At 43.8% G+C, this 26,633-nt stretch overlaps 3 protein-coding genes across 6 annotated transcripts in view; 1 reads left to right on the plus strand and 2 right to left on the minus strand.

Annotated features, from left to right (window-relative positions):
- Positions 1–4,063, plus strand: part of ptpn23a (protein tyrosine phosphatase, non-receptor type 23, a) — a 32,040-nt gene extending 27,977 nt beyond the window's left edge. For both annotated transcript variants that reach the window (XM_079692084.1, XM_079692085.1), the window contains exons 23-25: positions 678–816; positions 1,783–1,896; positions 2,923–4,063. In XM_079692084.1, the coding sequence (XP_079548210.1) occupies positions 678–816; positions 1,783–1,896; positions 2,923–3,465 (796 nt within the window). In that variant the 3' untranslated portion in view covers positions 3,466–4,063. The remainder of the gene's footprint in view (positions 1–677; positions 817–1,782; positions 1,897–2,922) is intronic.
- A 1,857-nt stretch (positions 4,064–5,920) lies between these two features.
- Positions 5,921–26,633, minus strand: part of scap (SREBF chaperone) — a 54,401-nt gene continuing 33,688 nt past the window's right edge. For all 3 annotated transcript variants that reach the window (XM_079692088.1, XM_079692087.1, XM_079692086.1), the window contains exons 14-23: positions 26,231–26,380; positions 15,931–16,132; positions 14,514–14,629; positions 13,396–13,948; positions 12,681–12,766; positions 10,948–11,030; positions 10,314–10,480; positions 9,316–9,396; positions 8,269–8,475; positions 5,921–8,056 (exon numbers count right to left, since the gene is read on the minus strand). In XM_079692088.1, the coding sequence (XP_079548214.1) occupies positions 7,811–8,056; positions 8,269–8,475; positions 9,316–9,396; positions 10,314–10,480; positions 10,948–11,030; positions 12,681–12,766; positions 13,396–13,948; positions 14,514–14,629; positions 15,931–16,132; positions 26,231–26,380 (1,891 nt within the window). In that variant the 3' untranslated portion in view covers positions 5,921–7,810. The remainder of the gene's footprint in view (positions 8,057–8,268; positions 8,476–9,315; positions 9,397–10,313; positions 10,481–10,947; positions 11,031–12,680; positions 12,767–13,395; positions 13,949–14,513; positions 14,630–15,930; positions 16,133–26,230; positions 26,381–26,633) is intronic.
- Positions 21,168–26,193, minus strand: LOC307013419 (uncharacterized protein; the record flags this gene model as incomplete). The annotated part of the gene is made up of 3 exons (XM_079640816.1): positions 23,874–26,193; positions 22,347–23,515; positions 21,168–22,094 (listed from the first exon to the last, which is right to left on the minus strand). The coding sequence occupies exons 1-3, from the start codon at positions 24,268–24,270 to the stop codon at positions 21,168–21,170; spliced, it is 2,493 nt and encodes an 830-aa protein (XP_079496942.1). The 5' UTR covers positions 24,271–26,193.

Here is a 26,633-nt window from a genome sequence, read left to right on the forward strand (position 1 = left end):
TTTCAATATAAGGGTTAGGGTGGGGGGTATAGGACTATCAAACTTGATCAACTGGCATGGATTGATGGGGGGTGGGCTATGATGAGTAGACAAGAGGAGAGATGAGTTTTGAAAAGGGACTGGAATACGGTGAGGGTCTCAGAATAGCGGAGATCTTTGCATCGATGTGTTCAAAACGTTTTTTTCAAAATGTAAAAATAAATTATAAAATGATAAATTGTAAAAATTTAAATATAAAATATTTCTAATGTGAATCAAAATATAATACTAAATATTATAAAAGTGATTTTTCTTAACAAAAATGACAAAAATGGCATAAAAACACACATTATTCTAATACGGGTCCTTTTGGACCCACTTATGGAAGAGAGTGGGGTCCAGGCACTCGTGGTAGGTAAAGATGTATAGAGAAATAAACAATAAACAATAAGAGGTATATGACATTGAAATAAGAAACAATACAAGAGCAGTTTAGGAGGAAAGTACCAGAGTCATTAGTAGAAAGCCATAATGTCAACAGGACATGGCGTATATCATAAACAGCATCTTGAAACAATATTTAAAAAAGTGTGATTGTCTTTTACACGTTCAATTTCCAGCACTCAGTGGATTGAGTTGAGCTCCTCAGTGGTGTCAGTAGAAGTGTTTCTTATCAGCCGGTTGTCCGTGTCTCTCAGCTCGGGGGTGGGACGCACCGGCGCCTTCTGCCTGCTGTACGCCGCTCTGCAGGAGCTGGAGGCGGGCCACGGGATCCCTGACCTGCCTGTGCTGGTGAAGAAGATGAGGCAGCAGAGGAAGAACATGCTGCAGGAGAAGGTCAGACACACACACATACAGTAATAATAATAATAATAATAATAATAATAATAATAATAATAATAATAATAACAACAGGGTGTCCGCGGGGTCTTAAAAAGTATTAAAAGTTGATAAATCAATTTAGCGAAAATGAAGGCTATTAAAAAGTATTAAAGGCATTTTCCAAGGTATTACATTTTGTAACTTGTTTTCAATAAGTATATAAATTGTCCAGAGAGGTTGTATTCTACAGTCTGCCTGAATGTAATCATTGCGTAGGTGTGTAGTGTGATTCTGTGGAGTTTATTTATGGCATCCCGTTGGGTTTGAACGTCATCTGAACAGGACATCGCACGCTCACTGCTTGATAGCGCGCTAAGGTCCATTTACGCCGGTTGCTAAGCAACATCGTTATGGGGAAATACAAGTCTGCGTCCAAACTGTTGGAAGATAAGGAAGAAGGACAATCAATACTGCATATAGTCAATGTGATGTAAAGTGTGTCGCCAAGGTAACCGGTTAGAACTCAAAGTGGCGATGAGGTCTTAAAATGTATGGAAAGGGTCTTAAAAGGTTTTACATGTGACTTCAGGACTCCTGCATACACCCTGAACAAAACTTTATTTATATAGCACTTAAACAACACAAAATGACACATCCCAAGTTAAAAAACAAACAACAAGAAATTCCCCTCAGATGATTGGCTAAGAACTTTAAAGGTACATGCAGCAACATATAACGTTTTATCAGGTTAATAGACACATTTTATTAAAATAAAATAAAGAATGGTTTCTCTCCAACAGATAAGACACAAGACAACTGAGTCGATGCAACAATATCAGATATACCATTTGTATTCTCATTGTGACAGATCGATCATGTTTAAAACAACAGGACACACACACGCTAATCACTAAGTCCTTGAAGGAGTGGATTTTCAGACGTGACATTTGATTTGAATACTCTCGTTGCTCCTGTCTGTAGCTCCACCTGAAGTTCTGCTACGAGGCGGTGCTGAAGCACGTGGAGCAGGTCCTGCAGAGACACGGCATCACCACCCCCACCTCCACCTGCACCCCCACCTGCAGCCGGACCAAGGTCTGACCCTCAATACTTCATGTTTTCTTGTCTTTATATTCACGGAGTCACTTGTGAATGTAATGGATCAATGAAAAGGCCTGTTCTGAAAGTTTCGTCTGATTGAATATAATAATTATCAATTTGATTTATAAGCGCAACAAAAAAAACATAAATAATAAAGTAAACAGATTAAAAACAGTGACGTTTAGCCTGGTTATGTTATATGATCAACTCTAGGTACCATAAACCTGGTACTTAAAACTATATTTAAAAATGGAATAACTACTACTCGCACTACGTTGCTTATATATAAACATGCATATTTGAACAACTGGTCAAATAAACCCAAACTTGATGAACACATTTGTTCTAATTCATTGATTTGGTAATCTGGGTCATCAGACTCTTCAGTAAGTTTAACACACCTTTGAAGTCCGTAGAGTAGTGTTCCTCTTGTGAACGCTTTCCTCTTATCCTCCCCCCAAACTGTTTTTAATGATCTTAGTTCTAATGTTGTATTATTTCACATTTTGCTCACATGGTTGTTCCGAAGGAAATCTACGAGTTGTGGCCAGTCGAGGTACGGCTTCCACTTTCAGTAGAGCTGTCAGAGCAGCGTAGTTATTAGTGATACGTGAAGCTCATTGGTATTAGCTAGCTCGAGGCACTTCCTTTAGGGAGCTCAATATAAATCAGGCTGATCTCTTATCCCTAAGACCTGCTTGTTCTCCCGTGCTTTAGCAGACCACGTGTCAGTCTGTGCTTTCTAAATTGGGGTTTTCTATTTTGTTGTGTTTTAAAATGTTTTTACATCGTGTTTAAGGCTTTTCAGTCTGTGGCTATAAGTATGGTTTTATTGTCTCGTGCTTTTACATTAGTTTCTTTTTGTCTAAATGTATTTATGCTGCTTTATTTATATATGTATTTATTGATGTTCAGCACTTTGATCAACTGTTGTTTTTAAACGTGCTGTATAAATAAAGTTGGATTGGATCTCGATACAATTCATCCGAATGTTTTCTCTTCTCCCCCTGCTCTCTGCAGCCTTACTCCAGACAGGAGTCCCAGCAGGACATTGTCCTCGGGGGGGACATGCCCATCAGCTCCATCCAGGCCACCATCGCCAAACTCAGCATCCGCCCCCCCAGCGCCACAGACCCCTCATTGGAGGCCCCCTGCGGTGTGGAGGAACACGTTGGCCCCGCTTTCGACTCTCTGAGTGACGTCCAGGCCCCTCCCACAGAGCCCCCCTCCTCTTTGAGCCCTCCTCTCACCTCGCCCACTCACTCTCCACCCCCTAACGGCCTGGACGCCCCCTCCTCACCACCCGCCTCCCCCAGCGTCAGCCCTCCTCCTCCTCCTCCTCCAGCCTCCTCTGCTCCGGCTCCTTCCTCCCTGGAGCTCCTGGCCGCCATGACCCCAGAGGCCTTCTCCATGGAGGGCGGGGGCAAAGGGAAGCAGCGGGTGACCAAGCAGAGCTTCCTGCAGCCGGCAGAGGGTCAGGGGATCCACGGGGCCCCCCGGGGGGAGGAAGGAGACGACCCCCTCGGCAGCTTGGACCCCCTGTGGAGCCTCGGGAAGCCCTGAGAGCAGAGCCTGTTCCCACTTTAACACCAGGCCTGTAGCGCTTTTGTAATCCTGCTTTTGAAGTAGAAAAACACACTGAATCCTGGGACATTTTAGCAGTTGACCATGACGTGCCTGGTGGGGGGCGGACGGCGGGGGTTCAGTCGTGAAGTTTGAAACACAAACACACTTTCCTTTCATCACCGGTGGCTTCTGGGAGCAGATCACTATGCACTCGTCTGGTTTCCTTCTGTCGCTCTTTGCTGCTTTTTATTTGTCTGTATGGATGTTGTGCACTCCCACATCTGGGCCCAAAAAGAAGAGGGAAATCCCAGCATGCACTCCACTTTCATTTGGTGTTTGGCTGCGATCGTTTAACTAGAATAATGGATGCGTGGAGGTCATCGGAGCTGGGTGGAGCCATCTTGAAAACACCTTGAACTCAATCAGTGGTCACACAAATCAGCACGTCTTAACAAGTTTATTCGTTCTTTTCTTCCTCTGTAACACTGTAAATATCTTAAATAAAGTTAGACTATTCCCAATGTCCTTCTGGTACATTTCACAAACTAATCATTCATTACTGTAAAGGAAAATGAAATAAATCCAGTAGACAAGACAGCTGTTGTGGTATCAAAGCCTCTTTATTTGAAAATGAGTACAAAGTCTTGCACTTTTTTTTGTTTTACAAAATTGTAAATAAGTTATTCTACTTATAGCCAGCTGATGAAGGGAGGAGCAGAGCTGGGGGTTAGCTGTTAGATTTGTATTTGTTTATGTCGAGCAACAAAGCGTTTGTTACGAGGATGCTGCCACAGGAAGTGTTCATTTTCTGCTTTAACAACTTAAATCTTCAGAAGATGCATCCACAGACTTCTGAAAAGGTATGTTTGTAGCAGCAAAAACAAGCATCATTTACTCAAATAAATTGGACATTGATGGATATGGGTTGTTAAAAGTCCATATGTGATGAACAGACATTCAGGGGGCTAAGACTCAAACATCCACCCTTCCTCCATTCCATAAGGAAATTAACATTTTGGGAAATAATTTTATTCACTTTATGGTGGAATTATAATAGAAGATTGATGCCATTTTATATAAGATTGAAAGCAAGCATTTGGTGATCTGTACACCAGAAATGAGGTAAAATGCTAATAAAATCAGCACTCATGAGATGGCTGTTTGTTTTACAATTATCAGAGCAGTGGGATTATCAGTGTATGTAATGTCCAACATATTAGCACTAACTGTCATGATATCTGTTTTCCGTTCGCCCTTGTGGTAAAGTAAGCTAACCGTTAGCTTGCTAAATTAACCGTTAGCTTGCCAAGTTAACCGTTATGACTGCTTTTTTTATATTTGAGCCACGGACTGCCATGAATATTGCATGTAAACTTAATTGTACAAGTGTTGAATATCGATAAAGTGTTAAATAATTTTATATTGCGATACTCAAGTAAGTAAAAAAAATCTGTTTTCCCCTGGTTATTGTGAAGTAAGCTCACCGTTAGCTTGCTAAGTAAACCGTTAGTTTAATATTAAAAAGGGTGGTGTCAATCTTCTTATTTAACTCCTCCAGAAAGCGAATTATCATCGAGCATATTTTCCAAATCACTTCCTTAAATCAAATTGACATTGCAAGAAAACAAAAAGAAAAATATAAAAACAACATTTCTAACACATAAGCTAATAAATTAACAGGCAACAGGTGTGGTTTCTCAGGTATGCAGTTCCGGGTACATAACATGTTCACTCAGCTGCTTGTGATGAACAGATTACATCCCAGTGAAACCTCACCTGTAACATGTGTGCGTGTTTAGTGTTTAGTCCTGCTGCAGGTGTGTGTGTGGTCCAAACTCCCTGTTTTAATTGTAAGCTGATGAGCGCTATAGTGCGTAACGTGTGCGTCAACAGGGAGGGTCAGCAGTGAATTGAATTAGTGTTGCGATGCGATACTGTGAAGGATAAGGATGTCTAAGTGCTGTTTATGAAGGTTTGTCTCTTTCTGGGACTTCGTTCTTTAGAAGGAGATAACAGTAGATGATTTGTAGAAAATACATTCTGTGACTTGGTGTTAAACCTGATGTACATTCCTTCAGCATCCAAACTGAACGGGGTTTTAAAGTCCTGCAATTGACTGCTATCATGTTACTTTATCAAATAAATAAACACGTTTTAGTTTGATTCTTTTCATCTATTTTTAACTAGTAATACATCTGATTGTGGGTCAGCAATTTGAGTGGATGTTCTGCAAACACTTTAAAAGTTTGATGAGCAAATTACACTACATTATTGTGCTGTGAATCTCTAATTAAAAAAAAGGTGCTGCTGGATTTGTAATCACCTTGCTGACTTTACAGAACAAATATATTTGTATATTCTTTGGATTTTCCCACTGAAATTTAAAAACAACCAATGCATTGTTTTTGAAAGATTTGAAGCTAAAATAATAGAATCAGTTCAAAGTGTGTGAAACATTTCAATCAAACAGATCTTTATCATACACAACACATTTTCAAAGCATCACATGATACACACACATCTCAAAGCAATACAAAATGTCCTCTGAATACAAGTCTCCTTACTCTGAAGCAGAACGGTGTTATTCTGTATGTCATGTGAAGCTTGTGGAAATGTTTTATGCCTCATGAATGTCTGCGGTTAATGAAAACGTTTGCACAGTAACAGTAAATAAAAAAGATAATTGTAGGAGCACAGAAACAGTGTTCAAATTCTGCTTTTACAAACTTATTTTGGTTGTGCGTACCTTGCAAAGTAATGTTTGTGTCGAAGGAATGTTTTAATGTAAATAAATCAGATTTTAAGATAATTCATTAATTATCAGTAAGTTCTAATCAAATCTATGACTTGATTTCTCTCTAAAAAGGCAGTGTAAAAATCAAAAAATGTAAAAAATATTAACCACACTGCTGCTAACTGATAATGAAAGCATCCATGTAAATATTGTTACGTATTATTAGCTTATAGGGGCATTAAATAGCCACGTTTATAAAAAGAGACCGCAGGTGCTGCTGGATTATAATAACGGATATCTGTTCACATTTTCACTGACAAGAGGCCATTAGGTTTTAGGATTTTGTCGAGGGCAAAATTAAAATCCAGGAACAAAGAGATTTTACAGTAAACAGTGATTTCAAAAAATCTCTAAAAGGGCACAATTTATAAAAAATACGACAGCCTGTGCAGAAAAAAGTTAGTATTCTCATCCAAAATTCAAGCAGATTGGAAAATGGAGGTAGCCTGATGAAGGTTTAGCACGCAGACACACCCCCCCCCCCTCCCTTAGCATCAGTAACCCAGGCCCCCAGCCCCCAAAACTAAAAAAACTTCAGTGTTTCCAGTTCAATATTACAAATAACCATTTTATAACCAATGCCCCAACCCGCCCAACACATCGTCACCATCTTACATCTACGTCATTACCTCCACATCGTTATATTGTCGTTTTACAACCGGGATTAGCCATTCATAAACAAACCGTTATTCAAAACTGTATCGCTAATAAATAATAGATTTATACATATAAAAACAGCCCCCTATTGGAGGTTTACTTTATACAGTAATCATCAGTTCTCCCTCACTCACACAGTCTCACACACGATCATTTTAATGTTTGTTCTCAGCAGTGTTTTGCCATAAAAAGGGCCTTAATACACACACACACACACACACACACACACACACACACACACACACACACACACACACACACACACACACACACACACACACACACACACACACACACACACACACACACACACACACACACACACACACACACACACACACACACACACACACACACACACACACACACACACACACACACACACACACACACACACACACACACACACACACACACACACACACACACACACCGTAGACCTGCACAGCTGCAAAAAGAGGCAGCAGGAATATTAAAAAATAAGGAGACAGTTGTATCTCCCTCTCTGGGCGGGTGAGGTCTCAGTACAGCCTCACCCGTGTAAGCAGCATAGAGGGCAGAGCCACAAAAGAAACACACGCATTAAAAAAACAAACCAAAAAAAGCACAAACTGGTGACCGATGGATCCTCTTTAAAACATCCAGCTTCTCTTAAAACTGACCCTCGTTAAAAGTGTTCAGGGTCGAGAGTCTGTCACGCTCCCTCCTCTGATCAAATGCAGCAGGACGCACAATCAGTCCGTTTGTTTTTCTACATCCGGGCTTGTACTACAAGGAAATAAAAAGAGCCTTTTATGCAACTGTTCGACAAACCGTGGCTCCTTTGGGTCAGAAAACAAGAAAAGAGCAAAAAAAAGGTTTGGAGTTTTTGTTTGTTTTCTCCGTCCCTCGTCAGTCGAGTTTCTCCAGCACCGAGGGCACGTACACCAGGCTGAGCTCGCTGCCGAAGTCACAGATGATGGCGGCGTTGTCGAGCACCAGCAGCTGCCGGACGCCCTGCCCGTCGCTGCTCTGGCCCAAATACACCGTCTGCAGCAGGTCCCCGAAGTTCAGGTCCCAGAAGGAGACGCAGCCCTGCCCCCCCGTCACCAGCAGGGACTCAGAGATGACCCCCAGACTGGCCCCGCAGCCCGCCTCCTGGGGACCACAGGAGAGAGGGAAAAGGGGTCAATGTTGGGGTAGTCTAGGGCACATTTTGGATCATTGTTCCGATTCATTTCACAAGCAAAGAACCTTAAAGGTAAACTCTAAACACATTTTAGGTCTCAGATATGTACAGAACATGTCTCTGAAGTGTTTGTCTGTTAGGGTACAGTAAGCCCCTCCTATAGGCAGACCGACAGCGTTACCTGCTGTATGGAGTACAGTTTGATCCCGGTGCTTCGGTCCCAGATACAGATGAGGTCGTCCAGTCCTGAGCTGATGACGCAGGAGTTGGTGCAGACCAACGAGGTGACGTCGCCACGGTGACCGTAAACATGGCTGACACGACTCCCCGTCAGGACGTCCCAGAGGCAGATGGCTCCGTCCTGCCCGCCGCTCGCCAGGACCATCGTCTGAGGAGGAACAAACATGTGAGGTATATGACTTTCTATATGTGACGTACTATTCTACTACTTTTTTTAAACATACTTTTTTATGACTTTTTATCAAAATACCGTACTGTGCATTTTTTTTGACACACTATACTATAACACTTGATATACACTGAACAGAAATATAAACGCAACATTTTTGTTTTGCTCCCATTTTTCATGAGATGAACTCAAAGATCTAAAAAAATTTCTATATTAAAAAATAACCATTTCTCTCAAATATTTTTCACAAATCTGAAAAAATCTGTGAGAGTGAGCACTTCTCCTTTGCCGAGATAATCCATCCCACCTCACAGGTGTGGCATATCAAGATGCTGATTGGACAGCATGATTATTGCACAGGTGTGCCTTGGGGTGGCCACAATGAAAGGCCACTCTGAAACGTGCAGTTTTGCTTTATTGGGGGGGTCTGGGGGGGTCCGAGAACCCTAGTGTTAAACCCTAACCCTAACCCTCACACCAGATACTGACTGGTTTTCAGATCTCATGAAAAATGGGAGCAAAAAAAAAAGTGTTCCATTTATATTTTTGTTCAGTGTAATAAACTAACTTTATTTTTCAATATACTATACTGACCTTCTTTGGATGTTCCTATAGCCAACATACAGTACTATGAACTATATGACATACTATACTTTGACTTTTCTGACATGCCATAAAAAACAAAGTCAAGCATAGGCCTACAGTTTCTCAAACCCAATCCCGTCCACCTGTAACATTTGTCTGGAAAGTGTTGTATACAGCAGTGGAAGGACAGTGTAGAGATGTATGGTAATATAATGCAAGTTAAAAGGTACGTACCTGGTCTATGTAGATGGCTGTGATCCCTCCAGAGTGACCCTGCAGGGTGAAGAGGCAGCACGAGTCCTCCAGGCGGTAAATCTGATCAATAAACAACAGAACAATAATTAAAGAACAGTTATACTTATAAAGCTGTTGGTCTAGTGAGGTTTAACCTTTGATTCTTGTGTATCAATATGTGAGAAATGTGTTATATATTTCACAATAAGAGATTTTAAATATGAAGCTGCGATGCCATTTGATTTGTGGATCTGATGGTTCTAAATGTCAGTTAAAAACATCACACAGATCCCTGGTTTCAAAATGAGGTTTATTTTGCCTTTGGAGAGATTCTCCCATGTGTTGAGGGGAACTCTTAAAGAGTGTGTTAGGGACTGGTGCTCAAGAGCATTATGAATAAAAGAGGAATAGTAAAGTGCTTAAAGGGGGGGTAGGTCATTTTGGAGAAACCAGCTGGAGTGCGCTATTTGAAAATACACAGCCGGAGAACATCTGCCCCTTCCTCACAGAGCTCCTCCTCCAACACACACGAACGCGCACATGACCAATGAGGGCACGAGATAAGTTTGTGCACAGATGGAAGGCTGACAGGCAGGTAGGCCATCCAGTTATTTTAGCCGGGCCGGCTCAGATGATTGGTCGTGCTTTTTACAGCAGTACGGCTTCCACAGATGAATTTATTAATGGATTTTTTGTCAAAGCACTTCAGATATTCATTGCTATCGGGATGTTAAGAGCATTCCATGGAATATAACAAAAGTGTATCTCGAGCCGGTTTCTCAAACTTACCTACCCCACCTTTAAACTATGGAGTTAAAAAGTACAACAGAAAACATTCTCACATTTGGTAAAGGCACAAGATTGAGTCTCATCTTGCAGCTTCCTTTGGTTTCAGAGTCTGTCTTTGTTCTGTGGTTTCTGTTATGTGTTGTCTTTAGTGTAGTTCTTTGTATTGTGTCGTCACGTGACCGTTGAAAATAAACATATTGAACATTTACCCTGACGGTGTGGTCCTGGCTGCCCGTCACCACCCGGCCGGCCGCCGCTCGCAGCACTGTGATTGGCTTCTGGTGAGCGCACTGTACGGAGCGCGTCAGCTGACAGCTGATCACATCCTCACTGCTGTAACATGGGGAGGGGGGCATGGTGCCTCGACCAGGAGCACCTGCAGGGGGGGGGGGAGGAGGAGAAGGATACATTATACGGTGTCAGAACCTCCATGCCCATTTCTTTACCTTTTCCACCATTCCACAAGGTGCTACGAACACTTATCTAATCCAATAATGTGAAATTATGTTTGCGATTAATCAATTCATCCGTAAGTCTTTTTAATAAATAGGTCGTCACAATTTTCATTTTTTCTCCGACCAGCGAACCAAACCCTAAACAAATATACTAAAACATGTTAAAACATTAACAAATCCTAAACAAGAGAATGCAAAGATGTTTAACTTAAGCGGTATGAGCGATAAATGTCACATATAAACAAGGTCCTAATAGAGCCCTATTGTTTGTATCGACTTCACAAAGGTTTGATTTAATATTGAATAAGACTTGTACAGACTTGCATAACTACCAAACAGATATGCACATCCCTCAGCCACACAGCAGAGGGGTGTGTCTGAGCCTCACCTCTGTACTGCAGCAGACCCAGAGGCTTGTTTATCTCCACAGTGAAGAAGTCCAGAGAGCCGTTCAGCCGAGCCGCCACGATCCTGAGGAGGAAACACAAAGCGTAACAACTACTAAACATGGATCCTTGTAAAGTGGGAAGGGGCTTGTGTCCTCTGTCCTTTGTTGGGCCTCAAGTGAATGTAGTTTAATATTTACTAAGATACAACGAGCAAGCATATTCATAATGTCATCTTGATGTAAAAATCCACATTAACTGTTGTTGTATATAGCAATACATGCGTGCAAAAATTGAGATTACAACTCTTGTTCGTAGGTTGTTTGTGAAAAACAGAAACCAAACAATTTCCCCCAGAATGACACGAACAGTAATGAACCAGGTGCATAGAAAGTGTTGTTTTATCAGAGTAAATAAAGTACATGAGAGGCAGCTTGATGCTACACTTAAACAACACCTGAAGTAATTCAAACATACTTCCTCTGAGTCCCACCCCACAGGAAGTAGAGTGTACTTCCTCTGAGTCCCACCCCACAGGAAGTAGAGTGTACTTCCTCTGAGTCCCACCCCACAGGAAGTAGATTGTACTTCCTCTGAGTCCCACCCCACAGGAAGTAGAGTGTACTTCCTCTGAGTCCCACCCCACAGGAAGTAGAGTGTACTTCCTCTGAGTCTCACCCCACAGGAAGTAGAGTGTAATTGCTCTGAGTCCCACCCCACAGGAAGTAGAGTGTACTTCCTCTGAGTCTCACCCCACAGGAAGTAGAGTGTACTTCCTCTGAGTCCCACCCCCCAGGAAGCAGAGTGTACTTCCTCTGAGTCCCACCCGACAGGAAGTAGAGTGTACTTCCTCTGAGTCCCACCCCACAGGAAGTAGAGTGTACTTCCTCTGAGTCCCACCCCACAGGAAGTAGAGTGTACTTCCTCTGAGTCCCACCCCACAGGAAGTAGAGTGTAGTTCCTCTGAGTCCCACCCCACAGGAAGTAGAGTGTACTTCCTCTGAGTCTCACCCCACAGGAAGTAGAGTGTACTTGTTCTGAATCCCACCCCACAGGAAGTAGAGTGTACTTCCTCTGAGTCTCACCCCACAGGAGGTAGAGGCCGTTTCTCAATCGCGAGGATGCTTGCTTGGTAGCACATGTCTTCCGAGTCACTTCTTTCAGAAGCTAGGCAAGAATCCTTCCATTCGGAAAACGAAGAGTGGAACAGGCTAGCAAGTGTGCAGGTGTGCGTCATATGAGAGGCCCCGCCTTACATTTTCAGCCACAGATTTGGGGAAATTGGTCCGTGCGCAAAGCATTGTGGGGATTTTAAGGACGCGAAGTCTACCCATGTGCAGCCTCGAAATTACCCCCAAACCAAGGACGCGGCCTCGGTGGAATTCCAAGTATGCTGGAGATTGGAACAGTCCTTCGGCGGCACTCGATGACGTAGCATCCTTGAAATATTGGCTTGGAAGCCAGTATCCTCGCGATTGAGAAACGGCCAGAGTGTACTTCCTCTGAGTCCCACCCCACAGGAAGTAGACTGTACTTCCTCTGAGTCCCACCCCACAGGAAGTAGAGTGGACATTCTCTGAGTCTCACCCCACAGGAAGTAGAGCGTACTTCCTCTGAATCCCACCCCACAGGAAGTAGAGTGTACTTCCTCTGAGTCCCACCCCACAGGAAGTAGAGTGTACTTCTTCTGAGTCCCACCCCACAGGAAGTAGAGTGGACATTCTCTGAGTCTCACCTGTTGTTGAGGAAGGCCAGAGCTGTGATTCCAGAGCCCCCGTCTTCATTAACGCAGCGCAGCGAGCCCTCCACTGCATCCCACAACTGGAACCAAATATGAGTTTCAATCAATTTCACATTTCTTTCTTAAAGTGCATGTAACATTGCGGTCATTTGAATTGATATTTCAAACATAACATTAGAGGAGGTAGTGGTTCTGTAACTTTCTAAAAGCCTAAACTCTTTTCAGACACATGACCAGCTCCAAACTCTAAGCTGCTCTTAATAACAATAATAACATTTTAATTTCAAAAGTGTCCAAGAACAAGTCTTTCTAATTATCATTAGGCGTGATAAGGACAAAAGCCTCTCTTAGTAGCGGATGAAAAAGCTCATATTTCACTTGTAATCATTACTTTTCATAATGAATAAAGACATGTCATTGAAATGTGAATGGAAGACTGAGAGATGTCTTAAAATATCTTTGGAGTAACTTTCAAGATATTCCATCTCCACCCGAGTGGACAGGTAGACAAAAAGACCAATAAATATATAATGTTTGATCATCATCATCAAGACCTGAAATAACACAGCTGATCAGGTCTTTGTGTAAAAAATAAACAGAAAGGCAAAATGGATACATATACAATATTATGTCATTCTGTATTTGTGTTTTTGTCTGTCTGACTGAAAGGCGTTATATACATTTCAGTTATTAATATTCCTTCACCCACCTCCAGCTTCCCGCTGCTCCTCCCTGCAGCGATCAGGTTTCCTCTGAGCTCCAGCGCCCACACGGAGCTCTCCCAGTCGGCGGTGGCCTGCGTCCCCGCGGCGGAGCCTCTTTCTGGGGTCAGCGAGGCAGAGGCGTCCCCTCCGCTGAGTCTCCTCTGGAGCGGGACCCCTGAGGGCGGGGAGGACGAGGCCGAGGGGTACGTGGAGGGGGAGGGGGGCTCGTGCTCGATGTAGGCACGCTCCACCAGACCCCCGAAGTCAAAGCCGTCGCGGGGCGGGGTGCAGAGGTGGGAGGGGGGCGGGGTGCAGAGGTGAGACGGGGGCTGGGAGGCGAAGTTGGTGTCGATGAGCGGCGTGAGGTCGGGCTGGTCGGTGAACAGCGTGGGACGGGAGGGGGCGGAGCGGCGCATCAGAGGGAAGCCGTCCTCCTCAGAGAGCCCGTCGCTGAGGGGGGGGTCGGAGCCCAAACACTCAAACTCTGAGGCTCCGCCCACACCGTCCCAGCCGTCCCGTTGATCCCAGAAGCCACTGCTGCTGCTGCTGCGCTTCAACCTGAGGACCAATCAGAGTAGAGCTCCATCAAAACTGCTGTTTGTCACCGCCTTGTTTCACTCAAAGTGCAAAATATTGTACTAATAATGCCGCTTTATAAACTATACAAACCGCCACCGGCATCACCCATACACATTCACAAACCCTCTCTTTTTATGATCTATTTATTGTTATTTCCTTGCTTTTATTTGTATGTTTAGTTCCTACACCAGCACATAATGTGACCACCAGAGAGCACTGACAAATTCATGTTTGTAACTAAAATGTCAAATGTCCTGCTCATTACATAGTTTAATGACAATTCCTTAAATACAAAAAATTCAAAGAGACTGAAATAAGACAGAAAACAGCCTCAACAATCCAGTATGGGCTGTGCTGTCATTCAAATAATTATGTTTACATATTTGGCTTTATAAAATGCTGAAGTGTGCCGTTGTTATACCATAAAGAATGAGGGTGACCAGAATAAGGGAACTGAAAAGGATTCAAATAAAAAGCACTGGACAGATTTAGCTCGAAGAAACACTGACATATATAATAAAATCAGTATTGTGAAAGTGCTCACCCCTGGTGTGGGATGACGGTCAGACAGTCTCCAGTCTGAGCGTCCCAGACCCGGATCTGACCCGCCAGACAGCAGCTGGCCAGAAGCATCCCGTCGCTGGCCAGACACTCGATGTCCTGCAGCACACAAACACAGAGCGTGAGCCAAGAGGACAGATGCATGGAAGAGTTTGACTCAGTCTGTGATGGAAGCCATGACTCAAGCAAGTGCAACTTTTGCCTGAAATGAATCTTAGGCAGTATTTAGCCTCCCCTTTTATTTTGTTCACAACCCCTTGCTGTTGTCTTCCTCCTGATGTCTGTCCATGTCTACTACAAAAACCTGATCTAAAACAGCCTCATGGTCTAAATGTTGTCTGGAACAATGTGTTAAAGGTCTCCTATCAAACTGTTTTTCATCAATATATCACAGGTCTCAGATATATCCAGAACATGTCTCTGATTGGCTGAAACACCAAACAGATCATTGCAGCATTACCCATAATCCCCTCTGTTTCAGCCCTGTTTCCAAAGTGCTGATTCTCTGTCTGTTACTTTAGATGAAAATAAGGAGCCCCTCCCCACGCCCCTCTGAGAGAGATTTGGTTACAAAGAACTCAATGGTGCTCTGGGAGGAGATTCAGGTGATAAGGGGGGGGGGGGGGGGGGGGGGGCTCATTTTCAGCTCATTTTCAGACAGGTTTTTATATAAATGGATCAGTACAAAAAGAGAGAGAATCTTTGTTCCTGAAACTTTCAGAGTCTCTTTCCACAGAGGGGACACATGTTGATGTAGAAGAGACATGAAGAAGAGGGGACACATGTTGATGTAGAAGAGACATGAAGAAGATGGGACACATGTTGATGTAGAAGAGACATGAAGAAGATGGGACACATGTTGATGTAGAAGAGACATGAAGAAGAGGGGACACATGTTGATGTAGAAGAGACATGAAGAAGAGGGGACACATGTTGATGTAGAAGAGACATGAAGAAGAGGGGACACATGTTGATGTAGAAGAGACATGAAGAAGAGGGGACACATGTTGATGTAGAAGAGACATGAAGAAGAGGGGACACATGTTGATGTAGAAGAGACATGAAGAAGAGGGGACACATGCTGATGTAGAAGAGACATGAAGAAGATGGGACACATGTTGATGTAGAAGAGACATGAAGAAGATGGGACACATGTTGATGTAGAAGAGACATGAAGAAGAGGGGACACATGTTGATGTAGAAGAGACATGAAGAAGAGGGGACACATGTTGATGTAGAAGAGACATGAAGAAGAGGGGACACATGTTGATGTAGAAGAGACATGAAGAAGAGGGGACACATGTTGATGTAGAAGAGACATGAAGAAGTGGATTTTGGACAATAGGTAAACAGTCACCATTTGGACCAACGTAATGCTTTATGCCTGAGACCCTGCTCACCATGCTGTGGCCCCTCAGCAGCAGCGGGGAGATCTCGCTGACGGGAGGCGAGTATCCGTAGTCGTCGCAGGGCATCTCCCCGCGCCGCCGGCGCCCGTGAGAGACCCCGTTCTGGCCGTAGTTCCGCGGGCAGAGGACCCGGTAGAGACAGAAGAGCAGCAGAACCAGCAGGACCCCCGCCGCCAGACCCAGAGCCGCAACCCTGGAGAGGAGGAGGGGGGAAAGAGGAGCAGGGTAATACATGTGTGTATTTTAATCAGCTCAACACTTCTCTGTTCCTGCAGCATATTCAGGATTGTGGGAAACGGTATTTCGATCTCTCCGTCTGTAAACACACAAACTGGAAGATTGACCATAAAGTTGACTTTGATCCAAACCATTGTTAAAGTGTGCAGTTTGGAACAACGGCCTTCTAGAGGTCACATTTAAATACGATTTCATTCATTCCTGTTCCATAATTAAATATATGTACATATTACAATTCGTAGCTATTTAAACACTGCTACTCATCTTGTTGCCTTGGATGAGTAACTTATTTCCCTTTATTTAGTTTCTTATTACTAATTTGTACTTTTCTGTTGTTTAAACGTGTTAGTTACTTTATTACAGCTTTCCTCTTTTCTGCTGTCACTTTTCTTTTAGATTTCCCAGCTGTGGGACAAATAAAGGAATTCTGATTCGTTTACCTACAATACAATTATTTGTTTTACAGTAGCCCAACATGCATTTCCTCTAAAGTCTTTTTCGCATTTTCAACAACTTTTGAATGACTTCATGTTTGCAAGTTAGTAAATAATCTACATTATTCAGAGATCTAACAAGTGTTTACATTTTTAAGATGTTACTTTTAATAAAAAAATTCTGACAGAAAACACCGGAGAGCTCTGAGCCTCATCTCAAAAATATTCAACTGGTTAAACTGAAATTGGCAATTGTTGTAGTGAAGGTGTTTGAAATGTAACTCTAGGACAGTGACCATCAACTGGCACGCCAGACATTCTCATCCGGCACACGCTGTCGCGCTGGCGGAGTGGTTCGTGCGTTCGCCCCCCACTCATTGTTTGAGTCTCGTGAGTAATGTGCAGTACCGGAGTCCAACAGAGAGGCAGCAGCTGCGGGATAGCGGCCTGCAGACTGCGTAGCCTTCCCTGCTACCCCCGAAAACACGCATTTTAAAAGGTGTTTCTCCTGCCGTCTGTCTGCAGACTTGTCAAAGCATTAATTCATGGTTGTTACTAACCGGTATCAGTATGTTGTTAGTTCGGCATCATTTTGAAACGTGTATTACAATTAAATCACGGTCAAATATGTTCATTTTGTTGTAGCCCCCTTGCCAGCGATTCTCTCTCTAGTTTAGCATACTCAGCCTGGTTGTTCCTGGCCCTAGAAGCAAGATTTTATGGGGCCAGAAAAACTGTGAATTAGGACCCGCTAGCCGGTACTAGGCCACGTGGAAACGGCGCACGGCTCGGCACGCTTAAAGCGAGCTCCGTGCTGCAGTGAAAACGCGCCCTTATATTGTATTCTATGTTTTGTTAACAGTTTTTTAAGTTGAATTTGGGAGGGGATGGGTTAGTGTGAAGGGGAATTATTTGTTTAATTGGATAGAAATACACTTCTTTGATAATATCACTGTATGAGTCCTTGAATCTGTCCTTCAATAAAAAACATAGTAAATAAGCGAAACATTTCAAAAAGACGGCTCAGAGCAGACACAAACCCCGGATGCTTTGATGACATTTCCAGCATCTTATAACCCAATGAAGACCATTTCAAATGAAGCTTTATCCTAATGGTTGCTTGATTTTAATGAGCAACCAGGCAGCTAAGCGCACAGTTAGCACAGGATATTTTTGGGGCTGTTCAATTCCAATTGAACTGGGTTTAAGACGAGACACTCACTGAGTTGTAAGGCTGTTCTCGTGACCTGCCAACCCAAATTCCTGAGCAGAGCAAATCGACTGCACTTCCTTAGATAAATAACGATGTGAAGAAGATTCAGTCCGTACATCTTTTGTTAGCTTTCAAAGAACAAATCAAAGACAGCAACAGTGTGTTCTTTTATTCATTATTGATCTTGGTTCATGTCCTTTTGTTGTTTGAACGTGTGTCCTTGTTTGTTCTCTTGAAATAGCTTCCAGAAGACTTTGATTTGTGCCTGTCTGAGCAAAGTGAGCTCATTAAATCAAGTTGCTGGTTTGAGCCTCCCAAGAACATTGAAGGTTGGATTTCATTTACAGATCCTGCAGACACTCAGTCATTTGTACTTCTTAATATATTTGGACGCCCTCGGCTCGAGTTCAGGGCGTCCAAAAATATGAATAATTCGAGAGAAGATCGAGAGTTTTTATCGCTTGAAATGACTAAAAGGAAAAAGGACAAGGACATCCCTCTGTTGGAGGGACCAAGGAGTCTGGTGGGATTCTTTTCGGAGTATTGAAGATCGTTTCCCAGACATCGAAAGTGCCTGCTACAGGACAACACGGAACGTGCACGATTTGGACCCGATGAGCTGCGAGCACCAGAGCCTCGCAGCGGCGAAACTGAGGCTCCGTGGTAACCGTGGTAACATGAAGAGCCGTTTGGGAGCCGAAACAGCCGGCGCTTTAAGAGAGCCGAGCCAAACGATCCGGCTCACTAACGTAAAAAGACAGTATATATAAGGGACGGTTCAAGTCAAAATGCAAGCACCCTCTCAGCCCTGGTCTGGCGGAAACACTGGAGGAGACCCCCCCCCCCTCCGAATGACTTTAAAGTTACGGCAGACCCACAGTCACTGTTCTAATCTTTCAAAAATAATGCCCAGACTTCCGATTTTCTCCGTCAGATTTCAAAACAACGTTAACAGCGGAGCTTCTTCTCAGACAGACTGCTGCTGCTCCGCTGTCACAAGGACCCATACAGGAACACATTCCTGCCCGCTGCAATACCTCTACAACAAATCACCTCAGCTGGTAGAGAACTCTCTGCTCCACAGCTTCTCTAGGACTCAAAACCACGCTGTACATTTTACATTTATATATTCAGTTTAATATTCAATAATCCATTCCTCACATACCTATGTATAACAACTTGCGTTATATCTTGTTATTGTTCATTTGTAAATTCAACATGTATATTTTCTACTTTCTTTGTATTGTTCTCTGCCGTGTCTTTTTATGCTGCTGCAACACAAACATTTCCCAAATTGGGATCAATAAAGTACTTCTTATCTTTTTTTATTTTTACAAGTCTTTTTATTTAATTATAGTGTACAGTAATCGATGCCATTTCATTTATATTGTAATACCACAGTACACTCACTACACTCCCCCCTCCACCCACACATGCCCACACGGACGAAACCAAAAAAAAAAAAAAAAATCTTATCTTAACGCGACTCCTCCCGGTCACCGAGCAAAACATGAACACTGCCATCGTGTCACCTTATTTACCGATGGTGGTAAATATGGGTAACATCAATGCCTAAGTCTCACTGATGTATCGGGGAATCCCTAATATCAAAGAATTTGGTCCAAAAATATTGAGAGATATTATTTTTCTGCATATCGTCCAACCCTAGTAAGAACAGTTACAAGCTCTGAATGTTATGTTTGAAATAGCCTTCATTCCTTTACTATTGGATAAGTGAGGTACATCTGATTACTTGTATTGCTCAACGCTCCATTGTTTGATTACGTTGCTGCCATGCAAAGATCTTATGAAGTGATAAATGAACAATTCACTAGCGCCTGTGTTGCAACCTGCTCTGATTCGTTCACCTTGATCCTTCTGGCCTCCTCAGGGTCACCTCAACACGCCGTAAACTCAGCTGCCACTCGTCGCTCTGAAGGTCACAACCTTGAGCTCAGGGTGATAGCCTTCGTATCTGCTGTTCAAGAACTCGGCCTTCATCTGAGCCGTCAAGGTGACAACTCTCTGCCTTACACAACACACAACACTACACACTCTGAGTGAGGGAGGGGGAGATGTTGTCCTGGCAACAAAGTGCTTGATTGGACGAATTGCAAAGAATTTACTCAAGTGAGAGCAGATGATTTTTAGCCCTGGGAACAAATCAGATGCGGTTTCTTTGCCTTAAAGTTGCAGGAAGTGCTGTGTGTCAAATGTCACTGTTTGTTATCTCCGCTGAAGCAAAGATAGAGATGTGGACGCAGAACAAGGGAGGCTTGTTTTCCACGCCTTCAGAAAGCGTTATCTCTTTCTCACTGAACCAGCCTCGCTTTAAAAAATCTGAGATCGGACTTGAGATGAGATTCAGCAGTACAGGAAGTCTCTCTTTAGTTGGGAGCATTTGGACTGTGGTTGCAGAAAGAACGCTGAGCTTGTATTTATTTATTTGGCACACTTATAGCTTTAGTTAGACTTTGGATAAGTTATTTATGACAGTAAGTGTTAGTTTCTCTGTCTGAAGTTGTGTCAGGTACATAAGCTCTTTACAAACTGGGTAACTATAGAAAGTGATACGAATGTAATAAGTGCATGTCAACACCCTGATAAGAGGCTTTTCTTTGTCCTACAATTCAAGGGAAAAGGCTTCAGTGTGTGTGTGTCACAGTGTGTGTGTGTCACAGTGTGTGTGTGTCACAGTGTGTGTGTCAGTGTGTGTGTGTGTGTGTGTGTGTGTGTGTGTGTGTGTGTGTGTGTGTGTGTGTGTGTGTGTGTGTGTGTGTGTGCAGAGCTGCCAACATTGTGTTATAGAAAGTAGTAGCATGCCGAGCGGAGGAAGGCAATTTTTTTTCCGGCGGGGGGTCCGAGGTCCGCCGAAGCCCCCAGAATGCCCCCTTATTTCATTTTTACTTTACTTATTTCTATTTATCTTTTGTATTCAACTGTTTCTATTTTACTGTAAATTGTATGTATATATAGTTCCCTATTCCTTTTCCTATCACCCTGCTGCTATAACATGTGCAATTCCCTTACAGGATTAATAAAAGTTATCTTATCTTATCTTATCAGAAGCCAGAGACTTTACATGCTCTGAGATGCAATCTAGGTCATATTAGGACATGTTTTTCTGCAAAGTAAATTTTTTGTGTATAATTTCTCCTTTTCCCTGTACTGTTGCACACAATTAAACACCAACATACACAAAAAAATATTTTTATTAACCGAACAGAATTCATCATGAAACAATACTGAACAATAACACATGAAAAACCTGTACACAGCCTTTTTTAGAACAGAGTTCAACTCAAGGGAACCTTTGGCTGTGACATGACCATCTGATCAACCTCTCACTTTAGATGGTCATAGGTTGCTGACTTGGCCTTGGCAAGAGTTGTCTTGGAGTACGCCTGCTTGTAGCAGACAGACCCCTTTGCCACCATGAATTGTTTGTGGGTAATGAGGTTACTCAGGGTCTCCATTCCCATACTAGGTCTGAACTCCGTTCTGTTTTTTGTGACAAGACTGAAGATGCGTTCGCAGTCTGCATTGGAATGGAAGATGCAGAGGATAGCCAGCATTACCTTGCAGAGTAAAGGGTACTTGAGATGGCCATTTCCATCCTTCAGCTGACTCATCAGGTGCCACTGTGTGTCTGGTCTGTCACAGCTGGTGATGCTTTCTGGCAGAGCATCGGTTTGGTAGGTCATGAATTGACCCTCAAGCTTGTCCATCTCCTCAGCATTCATCTTCAAGCAGGGGAATCTGCCTGTGAAGTACCTCACAGAATTGAACTCTGCGCTGTCCCGTGCAGACATGTCAGCCACAGAAGCATTCCGTAACACTGGGTCATCATAGGGAAACTTCTTCACCATGTACTCAACAGCCTTCATGTAGAATGCCCGCACAGCGCTGAAGACCTGGGCCAGCTGCAGCTCCTCAAGCTCAGGGTGATCTGCTATGAAGTCTCTGGTGTTTTGCCCAATGAACAAGGTCTCATTGCTCTTCTGGTTGCTTGGTTCCCTAAATGGTACCTGGTGAACCTTAGCAGCTGCATTAATCACCTGAGGCTTCACAAATCGGTTCAAGAGATTCTTCAGCTGTGTGGTCAAAGTCCTGTGTAGTACTTGTATGCAGGGTTTGTCTAGCTGCAGCAGAGTGTTGGCCTCATCAAATATCGGCAGGACCGCACTCAGAAAGTAGCAGTAAAGATGGAATGTTGGGTCCTGCAGATGTTGACATGCCCTCTGCACTCTCTGTTGTGCCCCTGTCTTGGGCTGAGTGGGTGCAGTGCTAGATGTCTTGGGCTGAGTGGGTGCAGTGCTAGATGTCTTGGGCTGAGTGGGTGCAGTGCTAGATGTCTTGGGCTGAGTGGGTGCAGTGCTAGATGTCTTGGGCTGAGTGGGTGCAGTGCTAGATGTCTTGGGCTGAGTGGGTGCAGTGCTAGATGTCTTGGGCTGAGTGGGTGCAGTGCTAGATGTCTTGGGCTGAGTGGGTGCAGTGCTAGATGTCTTGGGCTGAGTGGGTGCAGTGCTAGATGTCTTGGGCTGAGTGGGTGCAGTGCTAGATGTCTTGGGCTGAGTGGGTGCAGTGCTAGATGTCTTGGGCTGAGTGGGTGCAGTGCTAGATGTCTTGGGCTGAGTGGGTGCAGTGCTAGATGTCTTGGGCTGAGTGGGTGCAGTGCTAGATGTCTTGGGCCGAGTGGGTGCAGCGCTAGATGTGTTGGGCTTTGCCGTTGCAGTCTTGGGCTGTGTGGTTGCAGCTGCTGGTGTTTTCTTTCCCTGACTGAATTTGGCTAGGTTTTGTTGGCGAAAGAGATAGCCTGCCAAATCAAACTGAGAATTGTCCTTGCTGCCGTTACTGTGGGTTGATGTGTCCTTGCTAACACTGTGGGTGGACTTGTCCTTGCTGCTGCTCTGCGTGGACTTGTCCTTGCTAACACTGTGAGTGGTCTTGTCCTTGCTGCTGCTCTGCGTGGTCTTGTCCTTGCTGCTGCTCTGCGTGGATTTGTTCTTGCTGCTGTGCCCAGACTGTTCTGACTCAAAGTATTGCAGCAATGCAGGCCACTGCTGCAACAACCTGGCGATGCATTTATCTAAAGAGAGCCACCTCGTACTTACATGTTTAACAATCTTTCTCATTTCCACTCCACACAGATCCTGAAATTTCTTCAGTCCCTGTTTCCTCTTGCTGGATTTGTCTAGGTAGAAGTATATGTCCACCAGCAGCTCTTCAATGGACACTGGAAGCTGAGCAGCAGCTTTTTCTGCAGCTAGATGAATTAGATGGCACGGGCATCCCAGCACATATACTGCACTGTTTTTTTTGTTGATGTAGCCTGCCGTGCCAGCTTTGAGTCCCTGCATCACCATGGCATTATCTGCCCCAAAACTCATGCAGTTGTCCCAGGATATGCTACGTTTCTCAAGTTCATTGTCAATGAGTTTGAATATGTTCTGCCCAGTAGATGCCTCATGACACTCTGGCAAAGATAGCAGTACTGTCAGAACACGCCCAAGTCCTCGATCAAAGTACTTCACAACAAGAGGATACAGCTTACAGTCTCCATAGTCAGTGCTCCCATCCGTGGCTAGGGAGTATGGAGCTGTCCTCATTGCCTCCGTGATCACAGACGCATCCTCCTTGGCAAGGGCTCCAACAATGGCGCTGCTCTTTGTGCGACCAGACCCATACTTTCCTGCAATTGCAATCACAAAAATATTGAATTGTATTATCATGATTATACTCTAGATTACACAGAATTGCAGAATTACAATCATGATATTAATCCTCTGTAGAGTAAGTTGGCCTAGGCTATTTCTTTTTCACCTTTACATAAAATGAAAAATGTTTATCAGAATGATACAGTATCAGTATAAATTAGCAATCATTAATTTGCAAGATTTAAATCAGATTATCAACCAGGGCAGTACTGTAACTGTTTTATATAGGCTAGTCTGTACAGATTGTAGAGTGTATTGTGACAGTATACAGATATAAATCTATGCCTATGAATGCTTGAGATGAATTGAGGCTATTTGTCATTTGAGCCTTACCAGCGATTTTCGAGTCCGGAAACATCTTTTTCACCAGTGGCCCGATGTGGTCGGCCACCGCGATCGGGATGTTGTGTTCCACCAGAAAGTCCACAGCGAGCACTTCGGCATTTATGACACTGGTGTCACTGTCAACCGTAAAGAAGCCCGCGATGGGCCTTGTAGCTTCCACTGCCGCCTTGTATGACGTGTGTTTAGCAGTCCTGGTGTGCTTTTCAACGTCGTGTCGGCCCCCATGCCTCACGCTAAAATCTGCCTTACACAACATACAGTAAGCGTGGAAGTCGTCCAGCTTCGACCGGGTGATGGTCGGCCATTCTGCGTTATATTCTAGCTTGAAGCGCTGTTCAGAAATTCGCCGCTTTTTCGGCGGAGGACAAGTACGTTCACCATCCATTTTTGATAGACTTCAACTGACAGCTCGCTCCGCGATTTCGCGGGCATAGTGTATTCACGAATTATCATTGGTCCATTAGAAATTAAGATAATAAAAACACAACACATATGTTAAATTATATAATGAAATAAAACAGATATTAATATTTTCTACTTATCTGTGCTATAAATGTAATTTTTGTATGATTCCAATTATCTTAAATAATTTTATAACCAAAATAGCTGAATTTGCTCGTGACCTGTTCAAACCAGTCTATGGTTCAAACAGAGAGGAGACAAGCGGGGTAAGGCAGCAAAGAGCGGCGCCTCACGTCAGATTGAGCAATCCCTCACAAACTGGATTAAACGCATGCCTTTTTCTCTCATTGTCTGTGAAATGTTTGTAGACACTCGTATTATGTCCTTTCTATCCATTGAGTAGGTAATGTATTTTAGGTAGGCCTATGTGTTGTAGTCTTGCTGATCTGACATAAACCCGCGGTGAAAAAGCAGAGGGGAGGCAAACAGTAGGCTATCTCTGTCTCAATGAGGAGGGCGTGCGAAAGCCTGGACACTAGACTCCATTAATCACTTCACGTCCCGATTTACTGAGATCATTGCTTGAGCTAAAATGCTTGTTTCATACGACGGGACAGAAGATAACTCGATCGACCAGTCACAGTGTGATTGTCTATGTTAGACGGCACGCGCCGTTGAATTTAAGAGAAAGGCTAGCGGAGCTAGTGAGAAATTAGCACCTCCTGTATAATGCCTCCCTGCTCTGTAACAAAGATGCTAGTGAGGAAATATCCCCTCCTGTATAATGCCTCCCTGCTCTGTTACAAAGATGCTTGATGGTTTTACCCCGATATATATATGTAACAGTATGTAACCATAATGATTTACCCCGATGAATCTGCCGCAGGTGTTTTAATGTTTAATTACCATATGTAAGGGTTCGTGCACAGAGGGGATTGTCGGGAAAGAGATGGCTGTTTGAGGAAGCTCCCATTTATTAACATTTCAACAAACAAGTTGCATATTTGCATAACGTATTCAAGTGTTAGCATTTATTGCAATAGTAGCTACAGAACATGTACTGTGCTGTGTAAACTGTACTGTATCACATAGTGTTTCAGACACACAAACTTTTCAACTTTCAAAATTAAACGGTGCGCTCCCAGCGCACGTACCGGCAGTGATCTAGAGCAGCGGTTTTCAACCAGTGGTACGGGGACAAACTGTCTCGCTCTCGTAATGTCTGTCTGTCTTGCTCTCGTTCTGTCTCTCGTACCACTCTCGGTTCCACTTTTACTTTTGCGCGCTACCTGTCTCACTCTTTTCCGACCTCCAGCTTTTCCTGCTGGAACCCGCCGCTTAAAGGTGGGGGTCCGCGGACCGGCCATAGAGCCCATAGAGTTAAAGGTGTTGGCCGTTAGCTGTAAAAATCCATAGATTAGCCGCACCGTTACATAAGCCGCAGCGTCGAAAAATGGGAAAAAAGGCGCGGCTTATAGTCCAAAAAGTACGGGTATGTTTTAATATACTCTATTGACTTCACATATTTTTCACATAGGCCTATCTGACTCTGAAAGCCAGCTACGAACCTCACCGCACGGCACTGGTCTACATGAATAGAATTCTTCATCAACAGCGGGAGCCAAAACAGCATAGCATCCTGGTAACAGTAGTGAGGGCATTACAAAAAAGAAGTACAGCCGATCCTATTGGCTCTTTGCCAACGCAAGGGACGAATCATAAAACGGCTTATATGTGAGCTTTAGTGCTGGTTGGATGTCAACACATGCACGAGGCTGCCAGCTCACCGATTCATTTTTCGATTTGTTAGGTAATGCGTAGGATATTCAAGTCAAGCGTAGCGGCGTAATTAGGGCCTGGAAATCGTATCTGCTACGCCAAAATCGTGTATGTTGGCAGCTCTGCGTGTGTGTGTGTGTGTGTGTGTGTGTGTGTGTACTAACTTGTAGAGGGTGAGGTCCGTCTGTAGGTCTGCAGAGACCTTGGGAATGGAGGGGGGGGGGTGCCTCGTGTCCTGAGGGTGCCGCGTCTCGATGGCCTCCTGAGGGCTGAGGTGAACCGTGACGGGAATGACGGGCAGGATGCTGATGTACCTGAAACAGAACATACGGTAATTAACAGGATATCACAAAACCTGATTAGGTCCAAAACTGGCCAACGTGAATTGTGAATACAACATTAAGCTGTCTTTGCTCTTTTGGCTGTAACAACGTACATTTCCTCTCTGTGGGTCTAATAAAGGTATTCTGATTCTGATTCCTCCACAGTTTTTAAGCAACACCACCACTTGGTTTATAATCAAAAACAACATGGAAATGTAACTCCTAAAGATCTACAATATACATT

Source organism: Notothenia rossii (genome assembly GCF_949606895.1).
Source record: "Notothenia rossii genome assembly, chromosome: 7".
In the NCBI taxonomy this organism is placed as follows: Eukaryota; Metazoa; Chordata; class Actinopteri; order Perciformes; family Nototheniidae; genus Notothenia; species Notothenia rossii.